The sequence below is a fragment of the Ursus americanus genome, chromosome 25 (assembly GCF_024610735.1).
Source record: "Ursus americanus isolate L20-20 chromosome 25, mUrsAme1.1.p, whole genome shotgun sequence".
Lineage (NCBI taxonomy): Eukaryota > Metazoa > Chordata > Mammalia > Carnivora > Ursidae > Ursus > Ursus americanus.
Genome location: NC_142151.1, coordinates 7,918,501 through 7,931,889, shown reverse-complemented (window position 1 = coordinate 7,931,889; position 13,389 = coordinate 7,918,501). Strand labels below are relative to the sequence as shown.

Genomic DNA, 13,389 nt, shown 5'->3' with positions numbered 1-13,389 from the left:
CTTGTGAGTCTCCTGAAGGGGCCATGGGGATGCCCAGGGTTCGCCAGACTACATTTTGAGAACGACCGCTCTACCGCAGGGAGCTAATGGTCCAGGCAGACCAGCCACGGGTAGGGATAAACACTGCTCTGGGAAGGAACAGGGAGGCACCAGAAATGAGTTCCAGTAACATGTCATGGGATGCTCTGCCATATAATTTATTGATCCTAATGACAGTAATCTGTAGAGTCATTCCTGTGCTGTCACTGAACACAGTATCCTCTGATGGTGGCAGTGACGGAGAGTCTGTGGTGTTCCGGGGGCATGAGGACAGGGGGCATGTGAGGTTTGAGAGAGCACATTTGATCCTGGAACATGACTTTGTATTTGGGAAATACAAATATCGTTCTCATGCTAAGAACTAAAGCTCCACAGAAACTTCTAGATTGGGGGTGATGGAGGAGGAGGCAGCGAACCTCAGCTGGAGAGGTGGTGGGAGGTAATGTTTCCCGACAGACAGAGGTCAAGTCAAGAAACCCCTGCCCTATAATTACCTTTTTCATCTTCCCTTCGTCCACAGGCATTAACTCCCTGATAGCAAACAATATCTACGAGGCTGCGTACCCTCTTCATGACGTGAGTATCGTTTCCACCGCATGCTCCCTGTAATCTTTGAACGGTTCACACCACAGGTGACACAGTGGCTGAATGCATGCGAGGCGGGGCAGGAGGGAGTCACACTGCTCACCCTGGGCTGATTGTGGCCTCCTCCGAGCTGACAGTAATCTCAGAGACAACTGTCTCTCCGGGCATTGCCCCCATGGCAAGCTGGTTTGGGTGCGAGCGTTCCCCACGCTTCCTGCGGTGGTTTTGGGAGGTGGTATGAGAAGGCAGACGTGGCATGCAAGTGTTTGGAGGGAGGAGGGGTGGTGAAGGTGCATGGGCGGTGGTGGCAGGAGCTTAAAGGCCCAGGTAACACACATCCTGGGTGGTCAGACCCCGACACGACCGAAAATGATCTCTTGTATGTGATCATTTTGTGTGGGTGTAGAATTCCTCGTCCTTAATAGGCAAATACATAGTTAAGTGTCAGGTCTGTTTTTTAAAATAGATTTGAACATTTCTGAAGCAAATCTCTCAAAATTCCTTATGCTTTTGTTTGGTTAAGCAGAGAAAACAGACTGTAAGTAAAGCTTTCCTTGATGGGGGGTCGTGTTAGAAACATCCCGTAATACAGGGCAGAGACATTCTTCAAGAGGCTTCGTGAAGAACTTAACTGGCCCACGAACGAAATGCCCTCTCGGTGGCTTTGCGCACTGGTTGGTCACTTCCCTCGCGTGTGTCACACGGTTATGCCAAATCAGGCTGCGTTGTGGGGGGGGGGGGGCGCTCCCTGCGTGCCTGAAGGAAGTTCCAGATGACAGTCTCTCCCCACTGATAGCCTTGCTGTGGGCATATATGATGTGACGTGCTGCCACCTGTGGACGGGGGAGTGTGCCGTGGCCTGGGAGATTCAGGTGGTATGCTGGGCACGTGCTCTGCCATCGCCTTTGCTCTGAGAGGCACGGGCTGATCACGGACGCAGCGGAGGGGAGCATCTTGGTGTGAGAAGCTGTCCACAGGAAGCGCTGCAAGTGTTGCTGCCTAACAACGCGGGATATTGGCTCCTTACCATGGCGTGCCTTTGACTTTCCTCAAAAGGGGAATGAGAGAAAGGGATGACGCCAGAGAATAGAAAAGAAAATCCTTTCTCTGGTTTTGATAATTCCCTTGGCTTTATGCAGCAGCGTTCCTTTCTCTCTCACAGGGTGAATACGACAGCCCAGGGGATGACACAAATGACAGAAAGGTAAGCCGGCCCTGGGCTGCATGCAGCGCTGGGGCGGGGGAGGGGTGCGGGGGGGTGCTGTGGGTAGGTGTGGAACTAGCCCCAAACATCTTGAAAGTTCTATTTACCGCTTTAGTATTTTCAGCAGTTCTTCCACAGCTCCCTGCCCTCCAGGCGTTGGAAATGAGGGGGCCATTTCTGGTCATCAACATGACAGTGTGTGTCAGGGGTGCTGCTGGCTTTTAGTGCTCACCATCTTGAGGTCTGTCCAGCCTCGATGACCAGGGGGGCCTCAGCTGAGAAACAGTGAGAGTCCAAATTCTGTAATTTCTAGGTGGGGAGACTGAGACACAGAAAGAGTGAGCACCTTGCCCATGGTGACACTGCCACAGTGAACAGAGGGGAGACTTAGAACGCCTCTGACTCCCAAAACCAGTGTCCCTGTTAAAAATGTATTATTATTCATGCCATTGTGGGGTTTCTTTGGGGGAGTGTCATTTTTAACTTCTTCTTCTTACCCTCGAGGCAGACAAGTGGGGTATAGCCATTCTCAAGTTAGAGCTGAGAAATCTGAGGGAGAGGGAGGCTCAGTCGTATGCTCCTGGCAGCTGGGAATCAGAGGTTACAGTTAGGGGAGGGAAAGGTTCTTTGGAAGGACCCCTCCTGTGCCAGTCGCAGCACCTACCCATGCGGTTCTCTCCCGGCCCTCCACCCAGATCCCGGTTATTCTGCAGGGTGCGCCACCTTCCCCTGCCTTGCATGGCGCTCTAAGGATCACCTGCCTCTTTAATGGGGACTGCCCCATCAGGCTGACAACCCCTCATGCCATCCTCCCACCCGGCTTCCCCCAGCCCTCAGCAACTCTGGCGAGCAGAGGAGGGAGGGCAGGGGCTGGAGGGCTGAGGAATTGAAGCCCGAGGAGTACCCCCCCACCCCGCCCCAGCTCTGTTGTCTGGAAAATTATTCATCCCCCAAGTTGCCTTTTGAGCAGCCTTCTTTTTATCCTGCCTATTAGTCCCTGTTATGAAGTGTTAAGTATTAAAAACATAAAAGGTCTTTTCCAGAAATACTGCTGTGATTGCTTACACATGTCCCCTCTCTGCCTGCCCAGGGACTCTGCTGTAGTATTGCGATGTCTCAACCTCATCTGTTTTCTATCTGATGCTAATAGTCTCGGTGTTTAATTTCCTGAAAAGTCCCGGATCAGAGTTAAAGGGAAAGGAGGAAGCGTTTCTCCTCACATCTCACCTGGCTCACCCCAGCCGTTTTCTGTCCTCCCACTCTCTCATTTCATGTTCCTCCCCTTTAAAGAACGATCACCACCACTGCCCACCTAAGAATCCTCCTGCTGAGTGGGTGGTGACCCAGCCCGGCAAGGTGGAACAGTTTACAGAACATTCCAGAGACCAGGAACACGCAGTAACTGCTGGGAGAAATCAGCCAGACCTCAGTTATCTGCACAGAGGCAGAGGGAAGCACATTGTAGACCCATCTGAAATATATGTTTATTTGTGTTTCGAATGATGTTGTGTTATTATTAACAACACAATCTTGTAACAAAAATTTTTCCTCTCAGGACATGTTTTGTTTTTGTCCAATAGAATTATTCCCAGTGCACAGCCGAACTGGCAGAATGGGTAGAAGCTGGGAGGCAGGGAGAGACCAGCTCGGATGGAGCTGTGCCTTGGTGGATATTTCCCAAAGTTGATGTCAAAAGTCAGACAGCTATCTTTGAAAGACAGGAGGCCACTTTCTTGTGTCTTTGCCTGAGTTTGCTGGCCAGCTCTTATGTTCCCCTGCCAGGGTCATGGTTAGGGAAATAGGCTTTGCTGGGATGGGGTAGGAGAATCTGTGAGAGAGGGAAAGCTTTTTTTTTTCCCCCTGTCCATTTGGGTTAGAAAACTGATTCCCAGCAAGGTGAGGAGATGGTTCCAATGGCTGTAAACGATTGTCAAGTCAGGACGAAAACCCTGGTGTCCAAAGCCCAGCTAGCACTGTATAGCCAGGTACTCAGTGTCTTATGTATGGCAAGGGGAATTCTCAGTACCATGCTGGCCTTGTTCCTGCAGTTCCGGTGGTATATGGGTTGGGCCTAAAAGGATCCTCAAGAAAGAGTCCAAACTTCTGAATACATGCAGCGTATTGATTCGTTTTAATTGCATTATAATAGTCTACTGTTCTTGGAGAGGGCTGCAGGAAGGATTTTGGTTGGGTGCCAGGGAGAATCCTCACATCTGTTGCTGGAGGGCGTGAAGAAGGGTTGGGAGCTGCAGTGGGATCGCCCCTCTGGGGGCCTGTAGAGGTGACTTGCAAGGGCATCCCAAGCTGCCCGTCTTGCCAGTACCTAGATGTTCTCCTTGACTCTTCCCTGCAATTTGTGCCTCTTCCCCTGATCTCCCTGAGGCCCGGGCTCCTCGTGGGCAGATCCCAGGAAAGCCCGGAGGCCCCTGAGAATGCAGACTTCTTCCCTTCCAGCTTCCTATTGCAGTTGTACAGTCTCGATGACTCAGCTCCAGCTAGGGGCTGGAAGTCTCTCTCTCCCTGTTCCTGGACGGTAATTAACAAGACGCACCCTGCCTCTGGAGAACAGGGGTTTTCCGCCTTTCTAGAAAGCAGGGCAGCAGGAAGCGGGAGCAGTGTGGGTGTGGATGGGTCCCCCTTGCTGCCAGCAGCCACTTAATTCCACGTCAGCCAGACCTGCCTGGTTTTCTCAAGCATCCCAGGGAAGTGACCGTAAGCATCTTCGGAGGGCTGCCCGAGCCCCGCCAGCTCCCTGCAGCTTCCTTCCCCACATAGAGGGGAGTCCAGGGCACATCACTGGACTGCGATTTTCTTTAGCAGTTTTTAAACCCTGCGTCTTGGATTTTCCAGCTTTTGCAGGTAATTGTCTTCTCTAATGTATGGTTATAAAAGTGACCCCATGAAAAGGTGTGTGAAGAGAGTCAATTCTGTTTTTCTGACCAGAAAGGTACTTTTGTCCTGGTTTTCACTTGAGGATTGATTTTCCCCTCCTGCACTCATTTTGCTAATGGAGGAGGCCTAGAGAGTTGAAGTGACTTGCCCACAATTCAAACATGTCATTGCAGGATCTGGGGGTAGGATTCCCTTCCCTTACATTCAGTTCACCCTGTCCTGTCACCACCTCTCAGTTGGCTGTAGCTGGCACCTTTCTTCCTGTTAGGGGTCTGGCTCTCTGAGGAGCCGGAGGCCTTCGAGCGAGTCAGGAGTCTCAAACCTCTTGCCACTCTCTGGCATTGCAAATGGTTTGAACAGTTAGGTTCCTTTATGGTTTCATGAAATACTTAAACCAACTGACCCACTGTCAAATGTGATCCCGAGGAAGCCGACTGGCTGCTTGAATGCTCCGATCCATCAGGCAGGGTGGTCCCCGGGCATCGTGGCTTCCTGCCGTAGAGGTCTGGGGTCAGGCTGACATGTCTGGAATTACACCCAGGGACTGTCTGTTGAGAGGGAGCAGCAGACCTTCCCTAATCTATTCGCAGGCTTGGACAGTCATGAAGAGGACATTGGTGTAGCTCTGAGGGAGAAAGTGGATTTGCTAAAAGCTGCATTAGAAGGATCTCGATACTGCCCACGTAAAGGGATTGTTACAAGATGCTGTGGATGTCTTCCTGCACTCTGCTCCGCCATCTAATGCCCGTGGGGCAGAGACTCCAGAGCATGCCTCCTTCCAGCCGGCCTGCTAGTCTGTTCTGGAACCCTGCAGCCTGGGCTTTAGCATGACCCACTTGGTCTCTAAGTACATGTGAGTGAACACTTGTAAAGATGGGGAAGGGCCGACCATGCTCCCCACCCCTGCAGGGAGGCATGTGCCAGCTGGGCAGAGCCATGTGGGCACTTGGCCCGAAATGCTGGGTCACTCCCAGGTTTGGGGCTCTGTAGCTGCAGCTCCCTGTGATGTCCTCTGTTTCCACCCAGCCCAGCTGCACTGACCCCAAACAGCTCTTTTGGCCCATCCTCATCCATAGCCACAAACCAAATCTAGCTTTGTGCTCAGAGGGCACTACACTGAGAAAGGGACCTCCAGAGGTTTCTTACAGCATGCTCAGGATCCCAGCAGGGGTGAGGCTGGTGAGCGTGCTTCCAGTCTGAGCCTGAGCCGACTGTGCCGTACTGGTTCTTGGAGCATGTTTAGTTTTTCCCTCCAGGGCAGTGGCAGATAGGTGCTCTCCAGGCTCAGGTTGTGGCTCGATACCTGACTCGGAGAGGAATCCTCTCTGGAGGTCAGAGCCTAGGAAGGCAGGCAGTGACGGCCCAGAGCCCTCAGGAGAGTCCTTGCCTGTACCTCCTGACGCACGCTGGCCTCCCTTTGGGCCACAAATGATGTCACTGTGACAGCCAGGTGCTGGTGAGCGCAGGGATTGCGCTAGGGGAGGGAATAAAGACTCAGGGCACCAGAAGCACTGAGGTGAAGGGGAGGAGCAGATTTAATGAGGGCAGTAAGATTCGGTTAGGAGCCACCTGCCTGGAGGGAGCGGCATCCGGACTCATGGATTCGCATCTTCCTCTGCCAGTCAGGCCCTGAGTGACCCCTTGTGTCCGGGTTTCCTCCTTCGCAGGCGGTGCTACCTGTGGCTGCAGGTTCTCTATCAGGGTCCATGTGGTTTCGGGTTCTGTTTCGCCATTGTTGGGAGACACTATGACAATAAAAGAAGTCTAAACCCCTTAAGGTGGAATGCCAGTTCTTATGTCAGTTTATGAAACCAATCATGTCTTTAAAGGGCCTTAGGTGGAAAGGGTGACCTCTTGATGTTCAGCTGGATATCCAGAATACCTAGTTAGGGCAGGTTCTCCTGGACAGAATTCCTTGCGAATTCCATGTGATGGGTAAGGAGACTAGAGAACATAACAAGATAGCCAGTGTATTGCAAACTTGTCGATTCTAGACACATAATTTGATTGCATGCTCATATCTCTTCAGCATGGATATCTAGATGACGTCTAATTCCCTCATTTCCATGCGGATAATCTGTGCAGCTCGCCGGCCAAGAGTTTGAAACAGAAATGCGGGGTGCCGCAGGAGGGACACCTGGGTTTTGTCCGCAAGCTAGCTCTGCTCAAGTTGCTGCGCAGACATCACAAGATAGCACGCCTCGGCGTGTGGGTGCATTATTGCTCCCTTAACTTCTAGAATGTGTTCCACTCAAGTTGCCCCCACGCTGCCACGGAAGCCACTCTTGTCAAGGTCACGAGTGACCTTAGAGTCACCAAATCTGGAGCTCACTTCTCCATTCTCACCTGACCTGACCCATCAGCTGGGCATTTTTGTCTTTTGGAAACCAGTCGTCCCTTCGCTTCTGGGACACCACACATTTCTAGCCCTCCGCATCGCTGGCTGCTCTCCCAACTCCTTTGCAGCTCATCATCTCCCTGGTCTCCGAATGTTGCCGCACTGGGGCCCCACTGTCACGCCTCTTCTTTACCTGTTTCCTCTCCCTTGGTGGTTGCATCCATAGCTTCATGACCTTATAAATCATCTCCTGTCGGACACCTCCCAAATTTACATCTTTGTAAATTTAGGAGGTAGACGCCCCTTTGAAAATGCAGACGCTTGCACCCAGTTGCTTACTCAGTAGCCCCACGGGGATGCCTACAGGACACCTCAAGTTAGTGCATCCCAGAGTGAACTCCTGGTCCTGTCCTTCCTCACCTGCTGTTCCACTGCACATGAGGTCACCATTTACCCAGCGTCTCAGAACAGGTTCTCCATCTCACCCCATGTCCAATCCAACACTAAATCTTACTCTGCCTTTAAAACATTAGCGGAACCACCCACTTCTCATTACTCCCCCCACCGCCTCCGTGGAAAAGGCCGCCTTCCTCTCTCCTGGACCACTACAGGGACCCCGGCTCCCATGCTAGCTCTCAGTCTCTCCTGCACATGGCAGCTGGCGTGAGCGATCTAAGGCCAAGGCGGATCGTCTCTCCTCACCGCTGCACATCTCCCCCTGGCTTCCTTCAGAGTGCAAAGGGTCTAGCGTGGCCCGCGAGCTCGCAAGTGATCTGCCACCCCAGTACCTTTTGATGTTTTCTCCGAGTAGTCGCCTCACACTCACACTGCCCGGGCCACACGGCTTCCCTATTTCCCCCAGGACGTACCACATGCACGTTCCTCAGGGCCTTTGCACAGGAAGAGCGTTCTTCTGCCGGGCGCGTGCCCTCACTTCCTTCGGGTCTCAGCTCCGACGTCACCTCAGAGCGGCCTTCCCTTGCCATCTGTCTGAAATAGCACCCTACCCGACTCCCCTGCCCTTAGTGTTCTACTTCCTTGCCTTGATTGAACTTTCTGCGTGGCATTTATAAATCTCGTATGTTGTCATGTTTCTATTTGTCTCCACACGTCAGGGCATAAGCTCTACAGCAGCAATGACTTTGGTTTACAGCTGTCTCCAGCGTCTGGCACGTAGTAGATGCTCAATAATAAACCCTTGCTTAATGAGTGAATGAAGGAGCACCAGGCTTGTTTTGCTGGCCTAAGCAAGGCAAGGGAGTGCAGAAGGTGGGGTTATGATCGGCAGGTGCAGCAGGCGCTGGCCTGGAGTGTGATGAAGGTCACCTTTATTACGTGGGGAAGGGAAGTCAGCCTCTGTAGCCTCCCGCCTTTGGATACCTTCCTTGTGGTTGTCTTGTGAGAATTTTCCTAGAAGCTGGGCTTTGGGGATTCAATTTTGACTTGCCGGGGTGGTAGTGGGGGATAAAATTCTGACTTGCTAAGGTGAACAACAACAAAAAAAGGTGAGTGGTGGCCCCCCCACCCCTAATCTGTTTCCCTCTTCTTTTTTAGCTGCTGTATCAAGAGTGGGCACGCTATGGAGTGTTCTATAAGTTTCAACCTATTGACCTCATCCGGTAAGATGTGAGGGGCACTCTTGGGAGGACCCTGGAGCTGCACATTCTGAAAGATACCCGTCAACCCTCTTAACCCCTGGTGGTCTATTGGCCAAGCAGAGAGACCTGCTTTTCTGAGCTGTGATTGTCCCGCTTTATGTCTGATGCATGGGGAAGCAGCTCAGGGACAGGGAGGGGGATGGGGTCTGTGTGGGGCAGCAGATAATGTAATGGATACACCATGACTAACGTCTTGAGGTCTTCAGCACTGTGATCTCTCTTTCCCTGCCTGCTCTTCTGTGTGTGTGTGTGTGTGTGTGTGTGTGTGTGTGTGTGTATGAATGTAGTAGTCACTCTTCTATATTGTCCTTCACATTTATCCTGGGGAAGGACGGGGTGAAGCAGATCCTCAGGTTATAACAAAGTGGCCATGGTGTTGACCAAAAATAGGGAAGACATGGCAAATCGCACAAGGAATAAGCTGGCTGGTCTGAGTGGACATGTCAGCTTTTTATGGTTTCTTCACATTCGAAGGGAGAAGAGACAGGTTCTGGGAATCCTTCCCTTCAGTGCTGCCCCTCAAATGATGTCCTGGTACCTTGGGAGTTTCCCTAGCTTCTACTGAACATTGGCGAAAGTCCTTTGAGAGAACTTACTAGAATGTAGATCTGACTAGCCTAAAGTGGGTTGAGGGCTCTCGCAGCTCAGGGGGCTCGTTGAGTCCAGCTTCTTCCCAGCTGGAATGTTGGGGGGCAACACTGTGAGGTGGGAAAACACTGAGCTGAGAGTGGAGACCGGGTCCACCACCACAGTGGGCTGTTGCTTCTTTGGGGAAGCTGTATTCTCTCCGTGGTCTTCAGGATCCTGGTTATCACCTATTGGGAAAAAATAAGGGGGGGGGGTGCTGAACTGAGGCATCTGGGAGGAAATTTGGTGTCACATGCTCGTTTGGGAAAGATGGGGACTTTTGGCCCCATGACTGACATAATGGCCTCACTGCCACATAGTCACTTGTGCTTCTTAGAATGAGCTAATTAATCAGCTGGTAAACACAGAGAGTGTTCCTGGCTAATTGCCCTGGGCTTGGATTGTGAGAGGGGCAGCAGCCAGAGGGATTGTGTCCAGAGGGAGGAATTCCAGCTTCTTCTTGGAAGAAGAAAGCAGCCTGGGGGCCGCAGTTTGGGTAGGTTCACCGCCCACACAGAGATAGGACGGCCCTCCCAGGGAACTGGGAGCTCGGTTGGACGTCTCTTGACAGCAGGTGTTTGTTCCAGCTGAAGACCGTTAACTGAAGTGCTGGGGTCGCGGAGCAGGGCCACGGGGTGCCTGTGACTGAGGCTTCTTCACCCCGCGCCTCCCATTCCCAGGCCGCCTTGTATGAAGCACGGGCCACCTAGACTGTTCTCTGGGCCACACCAAGGCTGTTTCCTCCATGCTTGGTGGGCTTTGATCTTTCTGTCTGCATCCCAAGTGGCCACCCACTTGTCGCCTGTTTTCTCCAACTACTCGTTCGTTTTTAAAAAAAATATTATTAAAAAATAAGAATTCTCCCTACCAGAGAGCCTTGTCTTTTCCCCAGAGACTTCAGGTGACTGGCCGCCAGCTAAGTGGGAAATGGCTCCAATGTGCACTCAGTTTTGGCCACCAAAGCAGCCTCACCTGCAGGGGAAGAATTGCCTTTGGAGCAGAGCCCCGCTCTGGGGCCTGGCGGTTCCTGAGGACACAGAGCTCAAATCTGTCTAGACGGGGCATGGTGTGCTGCAGAGCTGGAGGCTGTCCACTGCTCCTCACACATCAGATGGCTCAGGGAGCTCCCACAGCCCCTGGGTGAGGCCAGCGGCTTGGCTGGTTTGGGTGGGAGGGGGGAAGGCTGGAGCCTCAGGCATCTCTCTGAGGCTGGCTGGAGGGGAAGGGAAGGGGACACTGGGTAGTGGCATGGGGGGTCTTGGGGGGCTGCTGTCTACCCAGTGCTATAAGAAACTCCCTGACCTCAAGGAGCTGCTGGAAGGAGAAAGTGACAGTAGTGGGGAGAGAGGGAAGGGCAGAGGCACGAGGGGCAAGCAGAGACAAGTAAGTAAGAGCAGGTTGCTGGAGGGTTTATGAAGAGAAAAGAGGGTGCAGGGTGTGGGGAATGGCTACCACACTCAGCGGGTACCACCTGAAACTGTCAAAGCCACCTCCTTCTTCCTCTTGTCGGCTGCCCTCTTTCTCACTTCCCAATGCCCGCTCTGACACCAGGTTCTGAGGGTGCTTTTCAGTGCCCTTTCTCTCCAGCGGCTTCTCCATCTCTCCTGCCGCCACCTGTCGGGACCCACCCGGCCTGCAGAGCCCCCACCCGTGGCTGCCTTCCCTGAGCCATCACTGGCCCCCACACTGTGTCAGTGCTGTTCCATTGCTACTTACTAATGTGAACTGTACCCTCTGTGCTTCATGTAGAAATTATACCCGTATGTTGGTGCTGAAAGATTACAGAAGCAGGGGAGTCTTATATAAGTTAGAAATGATAATTCGTACAAAGCTTACAAGAGGTATTCCTGCCTGTGTCCTTGGACAATCAGCTCCTGATTTTCAGCATGGAGCTTCTATTCCTCCTGTGGCTCCCCAGTGCTCCTTTCTTATGCCAACCATTTGGAACATTCTAAAGCATTGAGCAGTTGAGAACTCAGTGGGGGTGGGAGAACCGTTTGCATTTTGAAAGCCCCAGGACTGTCTTTCCCCTTCCACAGGCCTTCAAGCCTAAACTGGCAGTTTGGACTTTGAGGCTCCTTTCCCAGGTGTTGGAAATGGACAGAGGGGATGCAAGACACCCGTGCACCCCCCACCCCTGCCTCCTGCTGCTGTACCTTCATTCATGCCCAGCAGGCTGCACTGTGAGACTGCTGATAGGTGTCTCCCAGCCCAGCAGGGCTCTCCAATCCTGGATCCTAGCTTTGCTCTAGAAAGCTCGGGTGGGGCCTGTAGGCCTGAGCTGACTGTAAGTGTGTGTGTGTGTGTGTGTGTGTGTGTGTGTGTGTGTGTGTAAGTGTTGCCTGGAAAGTTCCCCAGGGAGGCAGCCAGCAGGGATGCCACTCACAGTAGCTCTCTCTGGGAACTTGCAGCCAGCAGCGCTTGTGCCCTGGCAGAAACACGGCTTGTGACCAAGACAATGGCTGAAATGATGCCTTCCCTGGAAGGAAACGACTCTTCTGGTCCCTTAGGAGCCATAAGAGGGTCCTTGCTGCCAGAAAAGTAGATTTTTGCCTATACTGCTCTGGGTTAACTCCCCAACATCCCAGGAGGGAAACAGCCTTTATTTTCTGGGGAACCTGGGGGCCTGGGGCCTTTTGGATTTGTACAGGTCTGATCCACTCTTAATCAGGGCCACGAACTGTCTTTTCACTACAATTCGTGTCTGCTCTCAGGCTGGTTTTCTTAGCTAGAAAGTTTTGGTATGGATGAGGCAAAGCAGTAGGCTTTCACTCCTAGCTATGTTGAAGCTGGTCTACAAAAATGTTGTTTTCAGCCCCGGCCAATGCCTGCATAGGACGGTGGGAGGAAAAGAGGGGTCCAGCCGTCTCCTAAGCTTAGTGTGATGGCAGCCCATTGGCTCTGGGGAGTTCACCAAGGGGATGATGCCCAGACAGCTGAGTATTCACCAGTCCAAATCAGGGTTACCGTCTGGAGAGGAGTGATTGATCGGCTCTCCCTCATTCCCGCCCCCTCTCAGGAATGCCCACTTCATGAGTGAGGCTTCCTAAAAATTGGGCCCTGGACAGGAAACCCATCCATGTGGCAGCTCCAGGGTTCTCTTAGCAATGTCCTGGCTTGAAGCCTTCAGATTCAAACACTTCCACAGTGACTCAAGTTTCTATGGGGTCGTCCTGATCGCAGAAGCCTTTCTTTGGGCCTCATCTGTGGTGAGACAGTGGCCCTGTGCCCCTGCCTTGCTACGTACACATCTCTGTCATTGTAGAATCCCAACTCTCTCCAGCCCCGCCTGTCTGCAGGCCGGGCATCACGGGAGTTGCCTTTCCCTCCTCCCATGCCAGGCAGAGGTCCTCGTCCTTGCCAGAGTTCTCCAGGACAGCCGCTGAGAAGGCTGTGTGATTTAATTCATCCCTCTTGGTCTCTGGGCCCCACTCTACCCTTCTGAAATGTGACCCATCCAAATCCCTCCAGAAGGAAGACAGAGGAAGCCACATTCTTTCTTAGGAGGCTTCTCAGCAGGCCAGGCTCAGGAAGGACCGGCTGCAGCTGGTTTGGGGGAGGGAATGCAGAGGAAAAAATGTTGATCAACCCGTGATTAATTATTTCCTGAGCCCTGCTGCCTCCTCCTTGATCCTTCTCTGGGATTTATAAAGGCGGTTCAGTCCAGCGCGGTAAGCAATCACTGATGCTTACAGTGAGCAAGTCTCTGTTCTAGGCAGCATGGGGAGGTGCGGTGATGAATAAGGTAGAGTTTGTGCCCTAAAGGTCTAGCAGTTAAATAGGGAGGTAGGCATGTGCAAGGCAGGATGAAGTGAGGGCTTATAAGGATTATAACATAGGTACAAACGTAATACTGCAGGACAATAGATAAAGAGTAATTGCTACTTGCAGAATAAGTGCCACCTCTTCCTGGAAGAGGTGGCACTTGAGTTAAAAATGTTCCTTTCTGGAGGGCTGAGGTTAAAGGATCTGAATGTGTCTTTGTGGCCAGCCTGGGCTACCTCGTGTGTGGATTTACTGTTTAGCCTGATGTCGACGTCCAGAAA

General features: G+C 52.4%; 1 protein-coding gene across 3 annotated transcripts in view; it reads left to right on the top strand.

Annotated features, from left to right (window-relative positions):
• The window catches only part of ANO2 (anoctamin 2), a 350,061-nt gene that overhangs the window by 120,936 nt on the left and 215,736 nt on the right, over positions 1 to 13,389 (top strand). For all 3 annotated transcript variants that reach the window (XM_087855561.1, XM_087855560.1, XM_045781339.2), the window contains 3 exons: positions 560 to 615; positions 1,787 to 1,828; positions 8,613 to 8,677. In XM_087855561.1, the coding sequence (XP_087711687.1) occupies positions 560 to 615; positions 1,787 to 1,828; positions 8,613 to 8,677 (163 nt within the window). The remainder of the gene's footprint in view (positions 1 to 559; positions 616 to 1,786; positions 1,829 to 8,612; positions 8,678 to 13,389) is intronic.